Genomic DNA, 22,150 nt, shown 5'->3' with positions numbered 1-22,150 from the left:
TGCTGTAACCTGTGCTAGAATTCCCTTTCTTCCTAAACCTGAAGGATACTCTATTGCATGTATACACCACATTGTTCATCCATTCCACTGTCAGTGGGCACTTGGGCTGTTTCTACCTTTTGAATCTTGAGAATAATGTTGCTGTGAACATGGGTGTACATGTATCCTGCTTTTAGTTCTCTGGGGGTGGATATTCAAAAGTGGAATTACTGGATTATACAACAATTCTATTTTTAACTTTTTGAGGAACCATCTTTTTTTTTTAAAGATTCATTTATTTATTTGAAAGGCAGAGAGATAGAGCAAGAAAGAGATCTTCCATCTACTGGTTCACTCCCCAGATGGTCCCAATAAGCCAGATCTGGGCCAAGCCAAAGCCAGGGGCCAGGAACCCCATCCCGTTCTCCTACGTGGGTTGCATGGGCCAAATACTTGAGCCATCATCTGTTGCTTTCCCAAGCACATTAGCAGGAGGTTGGATTGAAGTAAAGCAGCTATGACTTGAACCAGAACTCCAAAATGGGATGTCAGCATACCAAAAAGTGGCTTAACCTATTGCACCACAATGCCAGTCGCAACATCCTGTTTTCTGTAGCAGTTGTACCATTTTTTTAAATATTTACTTATTTATTTGAAAGGCAGAGAGAGATCTATCTGCTGGTTCACTCACCAAATGGCTACAATAGCTGAGGCTGGGCCAGACTAAACCCAGGAGCCAGGAACTCTATCAGGTCTCCCCCATGGGCAGCAGGGGCCACAACATTCAAACTATCTCCACTGCTTTCCCAGGTGCATCAGCAGGGAGCTGAATTAGAAGTGGAGTCCGCACTCGAATTGGCGCTCATATGAGATGCCAGCATTATGCCATTTTAACATTCTTGGCAACATTACACAGGTTTCCAATGTCTCTATATCCTTGTCAATATTTGTTTTCTGGTTTATCTAACAATTGCTATCCTAATGGGTGTGAAGTGGTATCTCACTGTGGTTTTGATTTGCATTTCCTAAGTCAAAGTGAGGTTTTGCTAGAAACAGGTGGGGTACCACCAAAAATGATTTAAAGAAAGTAAAAATCAATAGTGCTCTCAAATGCTATTGGTAGGAAGCACTGTCTTCTGTTGACATTCCTGTGATAAGAATCCCATGAAGTCCAGGTCCATGCTTAATCTGTAAACCAGATTCTACCCCAAGCAGGTGTTAACCAGCCCTGGGAAATCTCAGTCCTGAAGTGAAAAGGAACACAGCTTTTAAAAAGCAGTGAGAGCACTACAGGTATTTATTCATAAAGAATGCACAGTGAAAACAATTCTAATTGGGAGCAAACTGCTAAATAAAACCTTAAGTTTGTCTCAGCACCTAAATGCTCACAGAAATGACAGGTTGCCTTCTGCACATTCAAACTCACCTGCTAAGCCATGTCCACCATCAACACTCGCAACATCCTAATCCACTGCTCACCACTAATTCATCGAAACAAAACATTCTTTGTGTGAAGTCACCTATCTAGGTTTTGCTTCAAAATAATCCAAAGGGCGGGGTGATACTAATGAAATAAGATCAGGCTATGAGTGGATCATTTTTGAAGTTAAATGGCAGGAATATGGGTGTTTATTATGTTATTCTATTTCTATATTTTTTGTATTAGCTCCATTTAAAAACAAAAACTTCTCTGAGCAGAAGACAGCAGGTAGCTGAGATCAACTATTTCACATGGAAAACACCGGGGCTTATCCAGCCACTCAATTCAGGTGAGTCTAAAGCAGCAGCCTAGCAGCCTGGCCATGCACCCCAACTTTCAGGCCTCCCCCACACTGCTGACGCCTGTGTAGACAAAGACAACAAATCTCCCACAGGCACCCAGCAGGGGGATGCAGGCAGCCTTTCCCTCAGCAAGGTGCCTGGCTTCCTATCTGCATTTCTAATCAATCTCTCTCATGCATCATTTTCTTTTTTTTTTTCTTTTTTAATTTTTGACAGGCAGGGTGGACAGTGAGAGAGAGAGAGACAGAGAAAGGTCTTCCTTTTGCCGCTGGTTCACCCTCTAATGGTCGCCACAGCCGGCGCACCGCGCTGATCCGATGGCAGGAGCCAGGTGCTTCTCCTGGTCTCCCATGGGGTGCAGGGCCCAAGCACTTGGGCCATCCTCCACTGCACTCCCGGGCCATAGCAGAGAGCTGGCCTGGAAGAGGGGCAACCGGGAGAGAATCCGGCGCCCCGACCGGGACTAGAACCCGGTGTGCCGGCGCCGCAAGGTGGAGGATAAAGCTGCTGCCTGCAATCCCAACATCCCACTTGAGTGTCAGTTCGAGTTCTGGCTGCTCCACTTACGATCCAGCTCCTGCTAATGACCTGGGAAAAAGCAGAAAAGGATAGCTCAAGTGCTTAGGCCCCCGCCACCCATGTGAGAGACCTGGGTGAAGTTCTTGGCTCCTGGCTTCAGCCTGGCTGAGCCCTGGATGTTGCAGCTATTTGGGGAGTGAACCAGCAGATGGAAAACCTCTCTCTAACTCTGGCTTTCAAATAAATACATAACTGAATACTTTTTTAAAAATCCACAATTCAATTTGGTACTGCAAATGTGGTATTGCAGAGGTGAACTGAGCCCCCAACAGGAGAAAATCTGTTCTGAAAAGCCTCGGAAGACATGGAGGTCACCACGGCCATCAGGCACAGCCGCAGTAGGAGTTTTGCTCTACTGCAAAAATCAGCATGAACCTCAGAGGTGGAGACACAGGCAGAGTGGGGCAGCTGGAAGAACAAGACTCTATGTCTCAGGCAGCCTCCAGCATACACCAGTCTAGGGACGGCTCCCTGACCAACCCCAGCTGCATTCCATCTTCACCACCGCCCAAGCACAGGGCAACTCTGGCCCTCCGGCCAGGTGTACCAGCAACCTCCACCTCATCCCAACCATTCTCAGTTTTCCGTCCTCATCCTACATCCCCTCACAGTGGCACAGCTGACTGCTCCTGTCCATGTGAAAGGCTTTTACATCACAAAACCTCCTGGCCTTCCTCTGATGTCAGGCTACTCACTCTACAGCCTCTGGACGCCTACACTTGTCTTCTCTCCATGGTCAACAGGCTTGCCCTAATGCTCTCAACTGATCCACCCCTTCCCCTGAGTGTGACCAAGATGTCCATCTTCAGATGGTTGGACAAAAGAAACCATCAGGTCCATGAGGCTGGCTAAACAACGACTCAAACTTGCCCTTGTGTCCCTGATTCCCATCCCGGCCCCGACTCTGCAGTCAGCCCCCAGTGAGACCAAACCATCCAACTGAGTTCCAACCACTTACTGAGACCTCACGGCCCTGGACAACCTGGCTCCTGAACCTCTACCCCGGGCCCCTTCTCCCCTGTATTCACTAGCTCTAGTCACGTGCTCTTCCTTTTGTCCTCTGCACAGACCAAGTTCATTCTTGCTCAGGGCCTTTGCAACTGCTCTTCTTTCTGCCTGGAGCTTTCTTCCCCAGACCCCTACTTAGCTGCCTCTTCACTAGGACGCAGATCCCCTCCTGTGAATGCTCTCCCTGACCAGTCTCAGCCAGGGGCTTCTCCTGCCTTGCTCTTGCAGCTCGGTAGGCTCACAACACTTTTGATGGAACATTAGGACAACTGCCCTTATCCCTGTTACCTCCTAGAAACCACAACAGGCCTGGCTGGCCCACAGTGGCGCTCACACAAAGTGCCTTATTGCAGACAGCTCCAGTGGGGCGTTCCTGGGGCAGGCTGGGGAGACAGCTATCTGGGCTGAAGCCTCAAGCCTTCTTGAGCTCCTAGTGCTGCGTCTGGCACCCTTAATCCAGTGTTCAGTCACCTCCCACTCTCCATTGCTTGTTCTGTAAGGGAAAGACTCATCCACCCTGTCCAGCACCTTATCGCAGAGCCTCGTGGGGCCTGGCAAAAGCACAGGGATGTGAACCGTTGTGATCTACAGACTGAAGGACTGTAGGCACTCACCCAGAAGACGATGTTGTAGCTGAAAAGGAGGTACTTGTACCAGCAGCTGACCTCGGCATTAGAGTATCGATAATAGTGCATCTTCCGAGAGGCAGGATCTGCAGACAGGAACAGACGAGACGTCAAGCTCAGTTTGAAAACATCTCCCCAGCACCTGCTTCTCAAGAAAAGAGCAAAGGTGGGGCTCAGACACAGATCCTGAAGTCTCCAAATCCATTCCTCACGTCCTTTGCGAGTGCAAACACAGGCCTAGTACCAAGGCCAGCGATATATTAGGCAGAAATTAGGTTATGTCAGCTTTCCAAAAGCAGCAAAAGGATAAGGGGGATTTTCAAAAGAAAGGAGAATGATGATTTTCAAGTGACTTCTAAGTCCCAGGAATCTGCTTGGAACCTTCCAGACACTCATCTCATCACCTCTAGGTCGGGCACTGGTTTTTCCACTTCATGGCTGAAGAATCAGGGGTTCAGAAAGGTCCTGCAACTTGCCCAAGGATAGCAGCAATGGCTAAGCCCAGGAGAGTGAGCCCCCCATCCACAGCCTTCCCACCCACCCCAAGAAACAGGGGTTTGATCCCAGAAAGCAGCATCTGGGAAGAGGCCTGGACATGATCCACTGTGCCAGCACAGTGTGACTCCACATCCATCCACCCAACACAGACTTCTGACACCACCTCCCTAGCTCAGCCCCTCAGAGGGGCAGGGGGGTCCCAGCCTGGGCAGAGGGATCCTGTGAGCCTACAGAGGCCAGCCTTCATCTCCCCCCATCCCGGGTAGCCTCCCCTCTTCTCTTCCTCCCACCACAACCACAGCTCTGGCCTCCTGGAGCTATGACGATGCCTAAACCACACAACCTCTACCTATGCAAGTACCCTGAGACCTGCCCATCCCCAAGAGCCCTGGGAGACTCCTACAAAAAAGGAAGGTGCTTCAAAGGGAGATCTTGAGTGCTTGGCCCAGCTTGAGAGCTACTTTCCTTTTTGAACCTCAGTGGCAATCCAGGTAGAACCCTAACACCACCCCCTACCCTGGCCACTGCCCCTGCTCACCTCTCACTTCCTAGAGTGAAAGGGCCCAGGGCAAGAACAAGGCCTACCTGGCCACCACCAGCCAAGACCCAGCTTCTGCCGCTGTTTGCATGTTCTGAGAAAGTGGTGCCAAGAAGGAACACAAGAGCCGCGTTCCTGTGACTGCCCGGCCATCCCTCCTAAGGTGTGCAATTGACAGGCACAGCCTGGACACTGGACCTTCACTTGCCCTCTCACCTTATGGGAGAGTGGTCAGCATCCTATTGGAAGAGCCTGGCCTTCCAACCTCGAAAACCCACTGTGAATGAGGAGGGTACCCAGCAGCCCCCTCCACACCGCCATCACAGCAGCATTTGCACAAGAATGAAGGTAAGTACAACCAGCCCAGGTGCCAGACCCCTCACAACATACACCTGTGAGGCCTGGACACACAACACAGGAGCGCACAGACACAGGTGCCGCCCTTCAGTAGCACGGCCTGACCTTGCCCAAGCCCCTGCCCTCTCAGGGCCTCGGCACCCTCAATGAAAACAGAGCTCTCAGGGACCAGTCCCTGATGTCACTGGCCTGAGGGGCCCAGTTGGCTGCCTAAGAATCATTTTCTAGGTAGACACCCCCACCACTCAGTGCCAAAGTTCTGATTAACAGGTCTGGATTGAGGCTCCAAATCTGCACTTTTGAGAAGTTCCCAGGTGCACCAGGTATCTCCTGAGCAGTGAGCACTGCGGTCACCTTGGGGACCCTGCGAAGGTCAGTGGGCCACATTGGCTGCGGTGCGGCACAGACAGGCTGGGGCACACAGGACTCCTGGTAAGCAACTAACCAAACTAGCATCCGTTGCTTGTGCTTCATGGCCTACAGGGCCCCAAAGCCCTGGTTTGGGGATTTTATTGGAAGGGGGAAGAGATCAGGCTACTGATGGCTGGATTCACGAATGTGAGGGGAAGAAACGTCGCCTAAAACTCAAGTGCTGTGAAGGAATCTCGGAAGTGTGGCTCTGCAGCTTCACACCTCAAGGGAGGAAGGACTCAAGCCTCCTAAGCCACTGATGGAATCGGGACTCACAGTTACAAGAGAATCCAAGAGGCCGGCCAAAGTAGCAGTGCTGAAACCAGAACTCAGATCTGACCCCAAAGGATTCCAAAGTGACCCTGATTGTGTCCTTGGCCTCTCACCTATGAGGGCACTCTAAGAACTTGGGGGGAACTGGAATTAAAAGGTAAGTTTAGGGGAGGGTATTAAGCACAGCAGCTTAAGCCCACGCTTGGGGTGGCCCTGTGCCCCATTAAAGTAATGCCTGGTTCTACTGCCAGCTTCTCGGCTTCAATCCAGTCTCCTGCTAATGTGAACCCTAAGAGACAGTGAATGGTGCTTCAAGTGCTAGGGTCCCTGCCAACCATGTGGGGGATGTGGACTGAATTCCCAGCTCCTGGCTTTGGCCTGGCCTAGTCCCAGCTGTCGCAGGCATTTGGAAAATGAACCAGCAAGTAGAAGATCTCTGTCTGTCTATGTCCTCTCTTTCAAATAAAAATAAGTGTTTTTTTTTTTTTAAATTCACTGTGTTTACTCTTTTAAAATAAAATATAATGCAAACTTTAAAAAATAAAAGCAGATGAGTGAGCATTTTATAAATACTAATTACCACTCCAGCAGAGAATCTCCAGGAACTGCCTGTGTCCACAAGAAATAATTATCAGAGAAACTTAATGCTAAGACCTCATTCATATTGTCTGAATTCCAAGAACTTATTAATACAAAATAAGGTATTTACATGGCAAACAAGACATATACGTTTTTTGAAATATAAACTTCTCAATAGAGGGTAAAGGTAGAATTACTTAGTGATGAGAGAGCTGGCTGGCAATCTAAGAATTAAATAACAAGCAAAAATCAACGAAGGAGCGGGTGTTGTGGCCCTGCAGGTTAAACTCTCGCTTGGGAGCCCACATCCCATCTAGCCTGTCACAGCTGGAGTTCCAGCTACTCCATACTTCCAATCCAGCTTCCAGTTAATTTGCCTGAGAAAGCAGCAGAAGATGGCCCAAGTACTTGGGCCCCTGCTACCCATGTGGGAGACCAGAAAAAAGCTCCTAGCTTCAGCCTTGCCCAGACCAGCTGTTGTTGGCATTTGGGGAATGAACCATGGAAAATATCTCTCTCTCTGTCTTTCTCTCTGACATTCTGCCTTTCAAATAAACAAATAAATCGTTGTAAAAATCTCAGTCTAGATATTTAAAGAGCACACACACATACTTCTACAGAACAGACCCCCAAGTTCATTCCCTTCACTTTGAAGCAAGAGGAAAAAACAATTCCAAAGCACACGATTACCAACACACTACAGATAAAAAGTCTAAAAATCCCTATATGATGAAAAGTTACTTTAAAATGGCAAAGGAAACACAAACGGTAAGTTACTGGCACCTGCAGCCATTGTAAAGAATAAATATTCACAACACATAATGGCTCAAACTTAATACAACAGAAGACTCCTGTTTTAGGCAAACAGAGGATACGGTTGTGATTCAGAAATAGAAGGATAACATAATTAACAGATGGAAAAACATTCAATGCCACTGGGAATGGCACTCACAAGACAATTCCGAGCTACTACACTTTTCAATTTACCAGAATAACCACCACTTGCTGGCAAGCACATTTCTCCTACCTCGCTGGCGAGATACCGGCTACCACCCTTGGGAAAGCAATAGTTACAGAAATTCACTGTCAAAGAAAAAAAAAGGCGTCATACTCATAATCCAATAAACTGATGACTAAATTTGCCCCAAGAAAATAAACCAACAGAAGAAGAAGCAGCACTGAGCATCACGATTTGCAGTTACGGAACAATTTGTAAGTATGTGGTTAAAGTACAACGTGGAAAGTAAGAGCATAGAAATGGCTGCATAGGGTGGTGGACTTAGAACTCAATTTCCAGAAAGTTTTCACTGACATACTTAACCATCACCACTTCTGGTTCTAGATGCAAATTACGGCCTCTGTGGGTTGCAGCTGTGTGATGAGCTCTGTAGTCACGGTGAACAGGCTCCTCTGCTTCAATATTATATTAACCTGTAACATTCCTGTCCCTTCAGCCCTTTTTAATTAAAAAAAAAAAAAAAAAGGAAGCATGCACTCAAGTATAAAATATTTGAAATGACTCAGAAATGTGAAAAGAGAATGATAATGAGAAACCTCTAACCAATGGCTTTCCAGTTGTTTGACCAAGGCCCACAGTAAAAAACACACTTAACAAAAAAACCAACCCAGTACATATATTAGCATGCACAACTGAGTTTCGTGAAATGATACTTCCACCTATCGACTGCTATGCCTTCTAGATTTCCTTTTTCCAAAAAAAAAAAAAAGTTACTCTTGCACATAACCTAAGAACCAAATATTGTAAAAACTGTGTTGAGAAAACCAGCAGACGCCAGCCAGGCCTTCACTGTCCCCTTCCAGAGAATTCTTTCTGACATCTAGCTGGCTTTAATTTTTTTTTTTTTTTTGGCAGGCAGAGTGGAGAGTGAGAAAGGTCTTCCATTGCCGTTGGTTCACCCTCCAATGGCCACCGCGCTGATCCGAAGCCAGGAGCCAGGTGCTTCTCCTGGTCTCCCATGGGGTGCAGGGCCCAAGCACTTAGGCCATCCTCCACTGCACTCCCGGGCCACAGCAGAGAGCTGGCCTGGAAGAGGGGCAACCGGGACAGAACCCGATACCCTGACCAGGACTAGAACCCGGTGTGCCGGCGCCGCAAGGCGGAGGATTAGCCTAGTGAGCCACGGCGCTGACCATCTAGCTGGCTTTTACATTTTTTTTTCCATCTTACTTGAAAAGCAGAGCAACAGAGACTTTCCACCCACTCGTTCACTCCCCAAATCCCCGCAACAACCAGGGCAGGGCCAGGCTGAAGTCAGGAGCCTGGAATTCCCTCTGTGTCTCCCACATGGGCGGCTGGTGCCCAAGAATTTACACCATCATCCGCTGCTTCCCAGGAAGAATTAGCAGGAGGAAGCTGAATCAGAATCCAAGTAGCCAGGACTCAGGTCAGCACTCTGATATGGGGTGCAGGCAGCCCAAGGGGAGACAACCCACTGTGCTCATCCCTCTAGCTGGTTTTTTGGATGTTCACACTCAACTATCGCAGAAATTTCTGTATGCATTTGTTACTAGTCCCAGGTTTTTCAGTTGTAGGAATTATCTATCCACTTCCTATCCTGAAAGACAAGGGTTAAACTCTTTACTTTCCACACGCCATCTCATCTCTCCCTTCAAACCACGTCCTCACACAAGTCCTTTCCCATCCTTCACTCTCCATAGCTAATTGTAGTGTTAGCTAGAGTAATTCTCAAAGTTGACATTATCATGACCACGTGAGCCATCAGACTGAGCCAAGTGAATCATGGCTTCTCAGCGCAACTTTTTATTTTCTTTGGAGTTAGTAATTAGGATTTTGGGGTGGGTGTTTGGCATGGTGGCCTGCTTGGGACACAGGCATGCTATATGCAATAACTCTGCTTCGGATCTAGGGTCCTGCTAATGGGTACCCTAAGAGGTAGCAGATGATGGCTCAAGTACTTGGGTCCCTGCCCCCCAGTAGAAGACCTGAATTGAGCTCTGGGTTCCTATTTTTGGTCTGGTCCAGCTCAGCCCTGGCTGATACAGGCATCTGGGGAATAAACCACCAGAAGCTAACATTCAAATAATTAAAAAAAGAAAAAGAAAAGAAAATGAATTTACAAATTTAGAGAATTACATAAAACTTTTAAAGAATGTTTGTGTTTTTCAGGGTCAAGTGTTTGGTGCAGCAGTTAAAACACCACTTAGGATGCCTACCTCCCTTTCTGGAGAGTGTGCACTTGAGTCTCAGCTCCACTCCACTTCCAGCTTCTTGCTAATGCACACCTGGGAGGCTGCAGGTGATGGCTGGAGCACTTGGGTCCCCACCACCCATGGAGGAGACATGGATTGAGTTTCAGGCTCCAAATTTAGGCCTGGACCCACCCCAGCTGCTGTGGGCATTTGGGGACCAAACCAGCACAGGGAAGATTTTTCTCTTCCCCCTCTCTCTTTCAAATAAATAATTCTTTCAAATAATCATTTTTATTTTTCCACTTGACTCATTTCTATGAATTTGACAATATTCAACCCCACATTCAATATGGTTGTCTAAATCCTCTCTTGGTAAATGTTGTAACATCAGATGTTTTATTTCTGTTTCCTCTTCCGAAAGAAAACTCCCCTGGAGCCTTCTGGGCCACTTTCACCTGGCCTGGTGCACAGACCTCCCTTTACCTCTCCGGGAAGACAGCCTCCAGGAGGGCCACACTTTCACTTTTCTTCGTGGAGAACTCCTTCCACGAAAAAGGCAAGTTTTCCAGGTCTACCATGACTGAAAACATTTTTACTCTGCCTTCACCTTTTTTAAAAATGAATTTTCATTTATTTTATTTAATGCAAAGGCAGCTGGTTCAGTCCGAAGCCAGGAGCCAGGAACTCAATCCAGGTCTCTCGGCATGGGTGGCAGGGACTCAAGTTCTTGAACCATCATGTGCTACCTCCCAGGGTGTGCATTAGCAGAAAACTGGGGCTGGCACAGAGGTGGCACTCTGATGTGGGATGTGGGCATCCCAGACAGCCTCCTAGGCACCATGCCCAACACCCATCCCTGCCTTCACTTGCATAAGTTGAGTTCGGCTTTGTGTGGAGTTCTAAGACAGGAATCAGTTTCACTGAGAATGAGGAAGGCATCACCTGACCACCCCCTAAACTCTGGTTCACTGAGAAGCCCCATATCAGTCCAAGTTCTGATCTTTATATTGGACCCGTTGACTCTCTCCATAAACATGCAGGACCACTGCTCTCTCCAGCACACTGATTTCAGGGTGCTGGTCTGGGTCGATCTCCATCCCCTTGGCTCAACATTCAGTACCTCCTTCCAGTACAGAAGTTAACAACCTATTCTGGGAACATTTTTCCTCCGTAATAATGTTGCCACTTGCCTTGTTTTGTGTTTGTGTGTGTGTGTGTGTTTGACAAGCAGAGTTAGACAGTGAGAGAGAGAGAGAGAGAGAGAGAGAGAGACAGAAAGGTCTTCCCTCCATTGGTTCACCCCCCAAATGGCACTACGGCCAGCACGCTGCGCCGATCCAAAGCCAGAAGCCAGGGGCTTCCTCCTGGTCTCCCATGCGGGTGCAGGGCCCAAGCACTTGGGCCATCCTCCTCTGCCTTCCTGGGCCACAGCAGAGAGCTGGAGTGGAAGAGGAGCAACCGGGACAGAATCTGGCGCCCCAACTGGGACTAGAACCCGGAGTGCCGGTGCCGCAGGCGGAGGATTAGCCTAGTGAGCTGCGGCGCCGGCCACTTGCCTTGTTTTGTTCTTCCTTTCTGCAGCTCCTTTTAACCAACATGAGAACCCAAGCTGGTTCTTTAATATCCTTACCTCTTCTGTTCTATCATCATCTCTTCACCTTTTTGCTCTATTTCTGAAGTCTTCCTCTCAATTTTATCTTCCAATAATTCAACTTATACTTTTGCTCTGTCCTTACCTGTTAAGTAACTTTTTCTTCTCTAAATATTTCATTCTGGGGCAGGCATTGTGGCACAGCAGGTTAAGGAGCTGCTTGGGACACCTGCGTGCTATATTGAAGTGTTTGTTCAAGTCCCAGCTCCTCTGCTTGCAATCCAGCTTCCTGCTAATGTAACTGGGAAGGCAGCAATGATGGCCCAAGGATATGGGTCCCTGCCATCCACATGGGAGACCTGGATGGAGGTCCAGGCTCCTCCTTGCCTGACCAAGGTCTGACTGTTGCAGGAATTTGGTGAATCAATCAGCAGAATCAATCTCTCTCCCTCTTTCTCTGCCTTTCAAATGAGTATGTCTTCAAAACAAAATGTTTCGAAGTGTTTTTAAGGTTTATTTATTTATTTTGAAGGAGTTACAGAGAGAGAGGGACAGAGAGAGAGAGAGCACGTATACATGAGCGAGCTCGATCTTCCATTCGCTGGTTCACTCCCCAGATGGCTGCAACGGCCAACACTGGGCCAGGCAGAAGTCAGGAGTTATGAGCTTCATCTGGGTCTCCCATGTCGGGGACAGGGGCCCAAACACGTGAACCATCTTTGGCTTCTTTCCCCAGGCCATTAGCTGGGACATGAACAGTGTCCACGTGGGATGCCAGCTTTATCCACTATGCCACAACACCAGCCTCTACTGCTTCTTTTTTAATAGTAGCCTGTTCTTACTTCATAGACACAATATCTCTCTCATCTCTCTGAGGAAACCTAAGTTTTTCAAAACATCCTCTTCTCCAAATAGACTGTTTCTTTCAAGTACTTTTCAAAATGTGTTTTGCTTTATTTCACATTAGGTAATTTCTTCCCAGGATGCATTAGTAATCCCCATGATTTAGAGTGAATGACTAAGGTACTGGGAGCTCGAGGCCTCGGGCAGGTGAGTCTCTGCCTAAGGTGCTGTCTGGGCCATGTGCTGGGAAACCCCTGCTGTCGGCATCGTGTGTTCGCTTCCTCTTGCACTGGTTAGGTTCCTCCCAGGAGGGACCTGCTTGTCAGTATTCTGGATGCCCAATGGGATCGGAAGACTAGGGAATGGGGGTGGTCTCGCTATTAACTCCTAACCAAGTCTCCCAAGCCCCCGGTTTTTCCTTCTGCAGAATATATCTGCAGTGTCCAGCTAAAGTGGGACAGGCGGTCACCCGACCCCGTGGGAGAAGGAAAGGAGAATGGAAATACAACCCCATCAACTGCTTTCTAACTATTCCTGTACTCAGCCACCTGTGATGTCCACTTCTCCTCAGCCCCACTCACTCACCCATCTCCATCCTTGCGGACTGATTCATTTCTTCTTAAGTTTCTCTCAACCTATGTGAGGTTTTAGGAAAACTGCTTAATCTACCAGTTTTTCTACAAAGTTTATTGCCAACTTGTTTTGCAGTAAAGTAAAAGGAAGTATTTCTCATCACAGAAAAAGACAGAAGAGACTTTACAGGAGAAATTAAGGTTACTAACCAACTGTTCTTAATACAGGGAAATTATTTATCTGAGTGGGTCCAATGGGCAGTCATCGCTCAGTATCCCAAGGACACCACACCCTGAAGATGTTCAAGTCCTATGTTCAAACTCCTATAAAATGGCACAACATTCATATGTAACCTATGCACACCCTCCAGTATATTTCAAACCATCTCTAGATTACTTACAAACCTAATGCTATGTAAACAGTTGTTACGGTGTATTATTTGGGGAATAATTACAAGAATAAAAATCTGGACATGTTCAGTGCAGACACAATTTTGTCCCCAAAGATTCTGGATCTGAGGCTAGTTGAATGCACAGATGCAGAACTCACGATCCACGGGCTGCCTGCCATTGCATGCGCCTCTGACAGCTGAGCCTGCTTGCAGCTGAGGGCACAAGAGATTCTAAGCAGAAGGATTTGACGCTCCACTGCTGGTCTGAGATAAAGGGGCCACCTGTAAGGACCACAGCGAGGCTGCCCTGGTGACACAAGTCAGCAAGGAAACAGGGACCTGGGTCCTCCAGCAACAAGGAACTGCTACCAGCTGAACTTGGAAATGGCCTTTCCCCAGAGCCTCCAGAAAGGGGCACAGCCTGCCAAACACCTTGATTTGAGCCTTGAGAGATCAGAAGCAGCAGATTCAGTTGAGCTGTGCTATACTTGGACTTCTGACCTGAAGAAACTGTGATAATAAACACACAGTGGTTTAAAAGGGAGAGAAGGGCAAAAGGCAAGAAAGTTTAAAGGATGTGAACTCAGAATAGAGACTAGGCCTAAAAATTAAAACGTGCAGGTTTACAGAAAGCCCATTACCTCCCCCATTTCCAGATAAGCTGTGTCAGAACATCACGGCCACCAACTGGCACTCCCTTAAGAAGCAACTGCCCGTGAGCCTCTGAACCATTATTAATCTATGGTCAGTGTTTGGCGGTTCACACTCAAGGGAGTGGGGCCCTGCTCCTTAGCAGGAACCTTCAGAGGCTGGGGGACAGCCACCTGCACACTCTCCTGCCTGGTCTCCCATTCTGACTTGCCTTCTTTGGACAATGTCTATTTTAAAATGGGGCACTGACTCCCTGGGTCAGATAATACCTGGCTTTTCAGAGAATGGCACAAGGACTAGTAACTGAGCTTGCTCAGAGAACAGAATGTCAGTTCCCCTCAACCTGCATTTTTTTAAAGATTGATTGATTGATTGATTTGAAAGGCAGAGTCACAGAGAGTCAGATGCAGAGAGAGAAACAGATTTTCCATCCGCAGGTTCACTCCCTAAATGGCCACAACTGCTGGAGCTGAGCCAATCCGAAGCCAGGAGCCAGGAGCTTCTTCTAGGTCTCCCACATGGGTGCAGGGGCCTAAGGACTTGGGCCATCTTCTACTGCTTTCCCAGGCCATAGCAGAGAGCTGGATTGGAAGTGGAACAGCCGGGACTAGAACTGGTGCCTATATGGGATGACGGCACTGCAGTGGCGGCTTTACCCACTATGCCACAGCACTGGCCCCAATCAGCATTTTAATCCTAAAGTAAGGAGCCGGCGCCAACGCCTGTAGCACCCACATCCCATATGGGTGCTGGTAAAGTCCAGGCTGCTCCCCAGCTCTCTGCTAATCAGGGAAAGACATGGGAGACCTGGAAGAAGCTCCTGAATCCTGGCTTCAGATCAGCCTAGCTCTGGCCACTGAGGCCAATTGGGGAGTGAACCAGCAGATAGCTAGAAGATCTCTGCCTCTCCCTCCCTCTGTAACTGTGCCTTTCAAATAAATAAAATAGGCCTTTTTAAAAAAATTCTAAAGTAAGATTAAAATTTGAGCAGCTCTGAGATAACATACTCATTTCTGATACAGACATACAAATGAGGGAGGAAGTCAGCGGGGAGGAGGGGCAGGCATGGAGGACCAAAGGAAAAGGAAGCCAGGATGGTGGGAAAAGGGGAATGAGTAGTGGGAGGTCCAGGCCCAGACTGGGCTGCCTGATCTTGCTGGCCTCTGGAACACACCGCCCCTTCACAGATGCACTGCTGGTGCTTCCAGATCTGTATCTCCCCCAAACACCAGGCATTAATACCAGGCTGCAGACCACACAGCCTGCCTGGAATCCCCAGGTCCCTCAACCACAGTGAGGCTGCCAACGGGGCTCCCCAGGGAACCCTCAACCCCTTGAGCAGCTAAGCCATCCACTGAGGAGCTATGGCTGACCTCCCCACCTCTCCCTCCTAAGGACCAAGGGTTAGCCCTTCATTAGCTAGCTTGGTAGAAGGTCTCTTACCTGGCTCCTCACCTCCAATTCTGCCCTCTTCTTGCCCCTTCTTCTGGAAGATCCAACTGACCCCACTGACAATACCATGTGCCCATATTCTGAGCTACAACGCCCCCCATTATCCTTCCCACCCTTGTTCACCTGGTCCGGATTTGAGGGCACCCAGAACTGCCCATCACAGGAAAGGGCAGCCACATTCTCCAGGGAGCTACAGCCCCTGCTGTACCTCCAAGTAACAGGTCTAAGGCCCTGGTCAGTCCTACTGTCCCAAAGGGGGTCCTCAGAACCCCTTGGGTGCTGTGGAACATTTGCAGAGCAAAACAACAGGTGACCCAAGGGGAGGAGCCTTGGTGGGGGGAAGTGACTACAGTAGGGGAGTGGGCTCCAGTAGGAAAGAAGGCTTGCTAGGCAGGCTGCCTCCCTGCCCACAGGAATCTCAGAGGGACAATGCTGTACCCCACCCCAAGACATCACCACCCTGAGAGCAGAAGGAGCTCGACTCTCTCTTGCTTACCCCTCAGGGTCAGAAATGTGTCTGACTCCTTCCCTACCGTTCCCCAGTTATTCAGAACCCCATACCAGGGGTCCAGCGGACACGGAGGCAACAGCCAGCCTTTACCACAGAAGGACAAGGCTGCACAGGCGGGGAGGTGGGCAACTCCTTAACACAGGGTGCCAAGGCATCAGCCGTGGGATGGCCTCCACATGGAGGTTCAGGGGACGACAAACCCTAGCTCCGAGCTCTATCACGTTCTCCAACAATCCTGGGGTTCTCAGAGCACAGCTTCCTGAAAACACACTGAACCTGGCAAGCCAATTTCCACTGCCAAAAACCCAGTCCAAAACCTGCTGAGTTTCAGCAGCGCAGAGGGGCCGCCTTGCTAACACGTGCAAGGAGACTTTTGTCTAGCCTCAGTGCTGTCATCAGGAAGGAAGCAGAGAGCATGGATGTGGGTCAGAGGAGGGAGGCAGCTGGGGAGATAAGCAGGGCACACACACAGCCTGGAAAGGAGCGCATCTGATACACTCATTTCCACACTTACTAGTTTGATTACTTTTTATGCCACAGGAGCTTTTGTTCCAATCACCCTGCTCCAGAAACTTTGCATGGAGGTGGACAGAGCAGGCTACTTCTCTCTCCGAGAGGCTCCAGAGTGCACACCTGGAAATCGATACACCGTTCCCTGACCCACACTCCATGGGAACTTCCCTTGGACTAGTGCAGTAGGACAATGAAAGCCCCGGAAGGACAAGGGTCAGCAGGAGCCCTTCATGGAAGCCCATCTGAAAGGGTCAAGCTGGAACAGCCTGTGTACCCAAACAAACAGTAACAGTAATGATCTTAAGTCACTGAAACAGTAAGAATCTGCAAGTCCATTCTCTCTCTGATACACACACATACACGCATGCACACACGCACATGCACAGATAAATAAAAACAAATGGGAGACAAGGCTAGTTCTTTAGGGCAGTATGCTAGATAATAAAGGTAGGACTTAAGAAATTAAATCACCACCACTCAGGAATCATGTCAGAAACTGCTTCCTTGCTGGATCCTGAAACTAGCTGATAAGAAGTCTGATGGGAAACAATGTATTAGCTCAGCAGTGAGAACGCCACCAGGTACACCTTACACAAGTGATCACTGCTGATATGAACAGCGATGAGTCACACGGACAGCAAACAGCACCTCTGCGGCATAACCTGAATCTACCGCGGGGAAGCAACAAACACACTCAACGCAGGGGAGAGTCTACAGAATAAGTGGCCTCATCAAAACACAGTTTGTCACACTTGTCCTTTAAAAACAACAAGAGGGGTTGGCAGTGTGATGTAGCAGGTTAAGCCACTGTCTCCAACACCAGCACCCTGCTCCCTGCTCGTGTGCCTGGGAGAGCTGTGGAGGATGGTCCAAATATTTGGGCTCCTGCACCATGTGCGAGACCTGAATGAAGCTCCTGCCTTTGGCCTGGCCCATCCGCAGCTGTTGAGGCCACCTGGGAATGAACCAGTGGATAGAAGATCTCTCTGTAACTCTGCCTTTCAAGTATATAAACAAATCTAAAATACTAATACTAATAATAAGCAAACAAAACATTTGGGTGACAAACATACCTGGGGCAGACCCAGCAGAGATTTTCAGGATGAGTCATCAGGCAGGACATGGAACAACACCTGGCTGCCCATGTGAGACACCACCCGGTCACCGCAGCTGCGGCACCCCCACCAGCTGCTTTTCAAATGGCTGAGCCAAGGGGGCCTGGCTGAGGAAAAGCTGCCCATTCCCACGGCGGAAGGCAAAGCCAACCCTGTCAGACTGCCACATACCCAGACAATCCTAGTGGCTTGCTTCTTAAAACCTAGGCCAAGGAGAAATGTCCATACATGCATGCCCTCGCTGTAAAAGCACAACAGAGCCGCCTCAGCCGGCTGCACACAAATGGGCAGGATCTGAGCCCGGTTCTGTGGCATCTCCAACATGGACAGCAACACGAGGCCAACGTGCTGTGCTGCCAGAGTTCAGGAGGACAGGACTGTGTCCACTCGAAAAGTCTCAAGTGAGAACCTCAAAGCCAAGGGCTCCCCAGGCTAGCAAGGCTGCAGACAACCTGGCCAGGAAGCCAGCCATACACAGGCTGGCCCGGCAAGTCCCCTGGGGTGAAGAGGCTTTTGCCGTGGGAGACAAACACCTCAGGGCTTGTTTCTACACACGCAGGGCACCCTGAAGAAGGCTGGGCAGGTAACTCCAGCTCCGAGTGGGAACCACCCTGACCATTACGAGTACTCTCAGAGATGCACAGACCAGATCTTGAGGAGAAATAAACTTTGCTCCAGTAACTGGGCCTCTGCTAGCTGCCGTGGGAGTGCCAGGCAGGCTGCAAGGACTTGACTTACATGCCGCAGGCAAGTCTGAAATGCTCTCTTTGTTGTTGTTCAACCCCCTCCTCCTTCCCACAAACTACATAGGAGACTACAGAATTATACAGATCTACTCCTTCCCTCCATTTTTCCATGCCTGAAAGACTCAAAGATTATGGCTCTTGGGTGTTTAAAAATCTCTGTATCCAAAAGTGCAGCGTCTGCTCTCATATACCGTGTTTTAGACAAATAACCCAATCACTCTGAGGATGGCATTCTAGAGAATTCCCAAAGCCTTCCCCCCATAGGGTGGGACACTTTCCAGCCCAGGGCAGAGTGAGGCTCCAAGCCTCCCCAAGCAACGCAAACAGCCTGGAGAAAAAGGATTGAGAGCTAAAACAAAACAAATAACAAAAAAACCTTCCCAAAGAAGTTGCGAGAGTGAGGCTTACTAGGGAGAAATAAATAAATCTAAGTGCACACTGAGAATGTCAACAAAGAAAAGGAATAAGGGAGACAGATTTTTAAAACTGCAAATCAGGGGCTGGTGCTGTGGCACAGCGGGTAGAGTTGCCGCCTACAGACATCCCATGCAGGCACCAATTCAAGTCCCGGCTGCTCCACTTCCGATCCAGCTCTCTGCTATGGCCTGGGAAACAACAGAAGATGGCCCAAGTCCTTGGGCCCTGTACCCACGTGAGAGACCCAGAAGAAGCTCCTGGCTTCGGATAAGGGTAGCTCCAGCCATTGCAGCAAATTGGGGAAATGAACCAGCGGATGGAAGACCTCTCTCTCTCTGCCTCTCCTTCTCTCACTGTGTAATTCTGACTTTCAAATAAATAAATCTTAAAAAAAATTTGCCAATCAAGCCGGCGCAGCGGCTCACTAGGCTAATCCTCCGCCTTGCGGCGCCGGCACACCAGGTTCTAGTCCTGGTCGGGGCGCCAGATTCTGTCCCAGTTGCCCCTCTTCCAGGCCAGCTCTCTGCTGTGGCCAGGGAGTGCAGTGGAGGATGGCCCAAGTGCTTGGGCCCTGCACCCCATGGGAGACCAGGAGAAGTACCTGGCTCCTGCCATCGGATCAGCGTGGTGCGCCGGCCGCAGCGTGCCAGCCGCGGCGGCAATTGGAGGGTGAACCAACGGCAAAGGAAGACCTTTGTCTCTCTCACTGTCCACTCTGCCTGTCAAAAAAATTTTAAAAAAATAAAAAAAAAAATTGCCAATCAATCGTTGGAAACTGCTGGAGAAGGCTGAGGAATCTGGAACTCGAGACAGGAGCAAGTTAGCAGATCAGCCCCTACCACAGAGCCAGCCCAGGAGGGCAAGGGAGCTGGGGTAGCGGGGGCACACTGACCAAATCTGGAAAGCCAACTCAACCTTTTCCCACTGAAGAACTACTACAAAGTATAAGCTTATAGTCCCTCCTCTTCTGGACTACTTATTTGGACTTCAACATATGCCAAAATATCTTCCTACGGAATTCATTCAGCTTCTACAAAAATCAAACACTTACAACCAGATTCTGATCCTGTCCTCCAGCTGGAATGGAGGGGGTGGGGCCAGTGGCACCAGATGGTGGAGGGAGGCTCCAATTACCTTCTGGGCTCCCGTGCCCGGCAGACGACCTCACCCTCGCCCTCCCCAGTTAGGCTCCAGGCCAAATGGAACTTTCTCAGCAGGGCCCCACCTCCAAGGGATACCTGCTGAGAGGGAAGGGGCTGTGGAAGAAACCAGAGCTGCCAGACCCATTGCAAGTTCACGACTTTAAGGAAGACAAAAGGATAAGTCTACAAAACCACAAAACAGACCGAAGGTGAGAGAATGACAGGGCAGGCGTCTGAGCTGCGTGTGAATCACTGGGGAATCTTGCTAAGCTGCACACTGTGATTCAGCACCGCCCCCCACCCAGACACCATTCTGCACCTCCACAAGCTCCCGGGCCGTGCTGATGCTGCCCACCGACACACCTGTGGGTGGCGCTCCCAACGGCGAGGACAGAAGACGCGTGGAAGGACAAGCCACGACTCCGGAGCACACGAGGAAAACCACCATTCAGGAAGGTGCTTCCTTACGCACAGGCACGCACTCAGCCTTTCAGAAGGAGCACTTTGATTCTGGAGCTTGTTTGGTATTTGAGTGCATCTTACTGGATATTTACAGGTTATTTTATGAGCGCGGTCTGCCTCCCCGGCCCTTGGACTTTATCCAAGAGTGAAGGTCGCCTGTGACTCCCCACCCCTCTACCCCCCACCCCCCAGGCAGTGACACAGGCTGGAGGACAATGGACGGAAAGCCACAGGGGCAGCACTGGGTCACACTGGGGGGGGCCCAGGGGAGGGAGGCAGATAAGCGACCAGAAGCTGACCTTGAACAGGGACAAAACCCGAACCCACCCACCCCCAACAAGGAAATGGGATATTTAGGTACAAAGAGTATTATCTCCTAGTTTTTGTTTTTACCTTGAACAGCCCAACTTTACTTTGGCAGGAGGTAAAATTGAAAGCTTTGCTTCCCTTTCCCCAGGCTCCAAATTCACAAGACCCAGGCTTCGCTAACAAAGCTAACATTGATGGCATTTCCAAGTGAAGAGTCAAGTCTAGGTCTGAGGGCAGACACGTATCAGTGAGCTCCTGGCGTGCACCTGAACCTGGGAGCTGGAAGCGTGTGTGTGTGTGTGTGTGTGTGTGTGTGTGTGTGTGGGATCATCACCACCCCCAAGAGGCGGAGGAAGCAACATCCTGGAACAGAGGGCACTTGTCAGTGTCAGCTGCTGACACTTTCTTCCCAAAAGGTCCGAACAAGCAAGCAAGGCTCCAGGTAGCAACAGCCTGTTCTGGAGTTGAATCCTCAGAACGGCCAGGCTTACAGCTAAAGCATTTCCGTAGTTCATCTGCTCAGCCTGCCCTTCCATTTTCCAGTCCCAGACCTCCGCCCAAGGAAATGACGTGCCAAGGTCACCCAGTGAGCTGGCAGCACAGCTGGGATTCAAACCCCACCCTCCGCCACCCTGTGCCTCCAGCATGACCTCTCCCGATCTTGTTTTTGGGTTCAATCACCCCAAAAGCAGCAGCTGCTGTCTCCATGCATTTTAGAGTGAACTCCAGCGCTTGTTGCTTTGGGTCTTGCAGATGATGCAGCATTTGCTGAAATGAGGCCACCTCAAGGTGCAACCCTATCTGGGGCTGAGACTCGCTTCCTAATTTGTGCAGCTTGGCTGATAAGAGAGGCAGATGAGACAGCCAGACTGATCTAAAAAAGCCGGGTTTTGAAAGGGTAAAAGAAAATGTTTTATCTGCGACAACTCTGTATGTCAAAGGCAGGTGACTGCTACAGATTCTGGCTGCGGTTAGAAAGAAGGAGAATGCATGGGCTGGGGCGGCCACACTTCCAGGAAGAGCTATCAGACCGTGCCCCGCCTGCCACCCCACACACAGCTGAAATCAACCCCAGAGACATTCAGATGTGAAGGGACAGGAGACGGCTCCCTCAGGTGGAGAGAAATCCTTCCAACCATAAAGACCAAAATAAAAAGAAACTGTGTGCGCACCCAAGCCTGCCGCTGATGGCTAAAGGCACTTCCTGCACGGATTAAGGGGCCCAGGAGGTAAAGGCTGATCACACTGGGTGCCTGAGAGTGGCTTTTTCTGCTAAGGACCAGCCTAGCTGTCTCTTACACACACACATACCCTCAACGAGCCCTCTCCCTGTCCCCACTGCAGGAGCCACTACCATTCTGATCTACCCAAAGGGGAGTATCTCAGCCTGGAAGAGAGAGGGGCATCCGACCAGAAGAACTGGGGGTACGGAGAGACTGCATCCGTGACACAAGGGATTCTAACACTGCCTCGCTCCCGCTGCCTGCCTGTAATTCAAGAGCCTGGAGATGGCAGAACAAAAGAAAATGGCTGTGGCTCGGGCAGCGGGGGTGGTTGCAGGCCGGGCTGCCAGCAAGCAGGCTTTTCTGCAGATGAGCACTCAAGTGAGGAACGGGCACACTGGGCTGCGCAC

General features: G+C 49.6%; 1 protein-coding gene across 5 annotated transcripts in view; it reads right to left on the bottom strand.

Moving 5' to 3' along the window:
• TSPAN14 (tetraspanin 14) overlaps positions 1–22,150 on the bottom strand; it is a 58,438-nt gene that overhangs the window by 24,396 nt on the left and 11,892 nt on the right. For 3 of the 5 annotated variants that reach the window (XM_051833052.3, XM_089313594.1, XM_089313593.1), the window contains one exon: positions 3,963–4,060. In XM_051833052.3, coding sequence (XP_051689012.1) covers positions 3,963–4,043 — 81 coding nt within the window. In that variant the 5' untranslated portion in view covers positions 4,044–4,060. Of the gene's footprint in view, positions 1–3,962; positions 4,120–20,109; positions 20,322–22,150 lie in introns of those variants that run through there. The other 2 variants (XM_070057950.2, XM_070057951.2) reach the window with 2 other exon arrangements.

Source organism: Oryctolagus cuniculus, chromosome 15 (assembly GCF_051225735.1).
Source record: "Oryctolagus cuniculus isolate XC-2025 breed Fujian yellow rabbit chromosome 15, ASM5122573v1, whole genome shotgun sequence".
Taxonomy (NCBI): domain Eukaryota; kingdom Metazoa; phylum Chordata; class Mammalia; order Lagomorpha; family Leporidae; genus Oryctolagus; species Oryctolagus cuniculus.
Note: the sequence above shows the minus strand (reverse complement) of the source record. Positions and strands in the feature narration are given on the sequence as shown.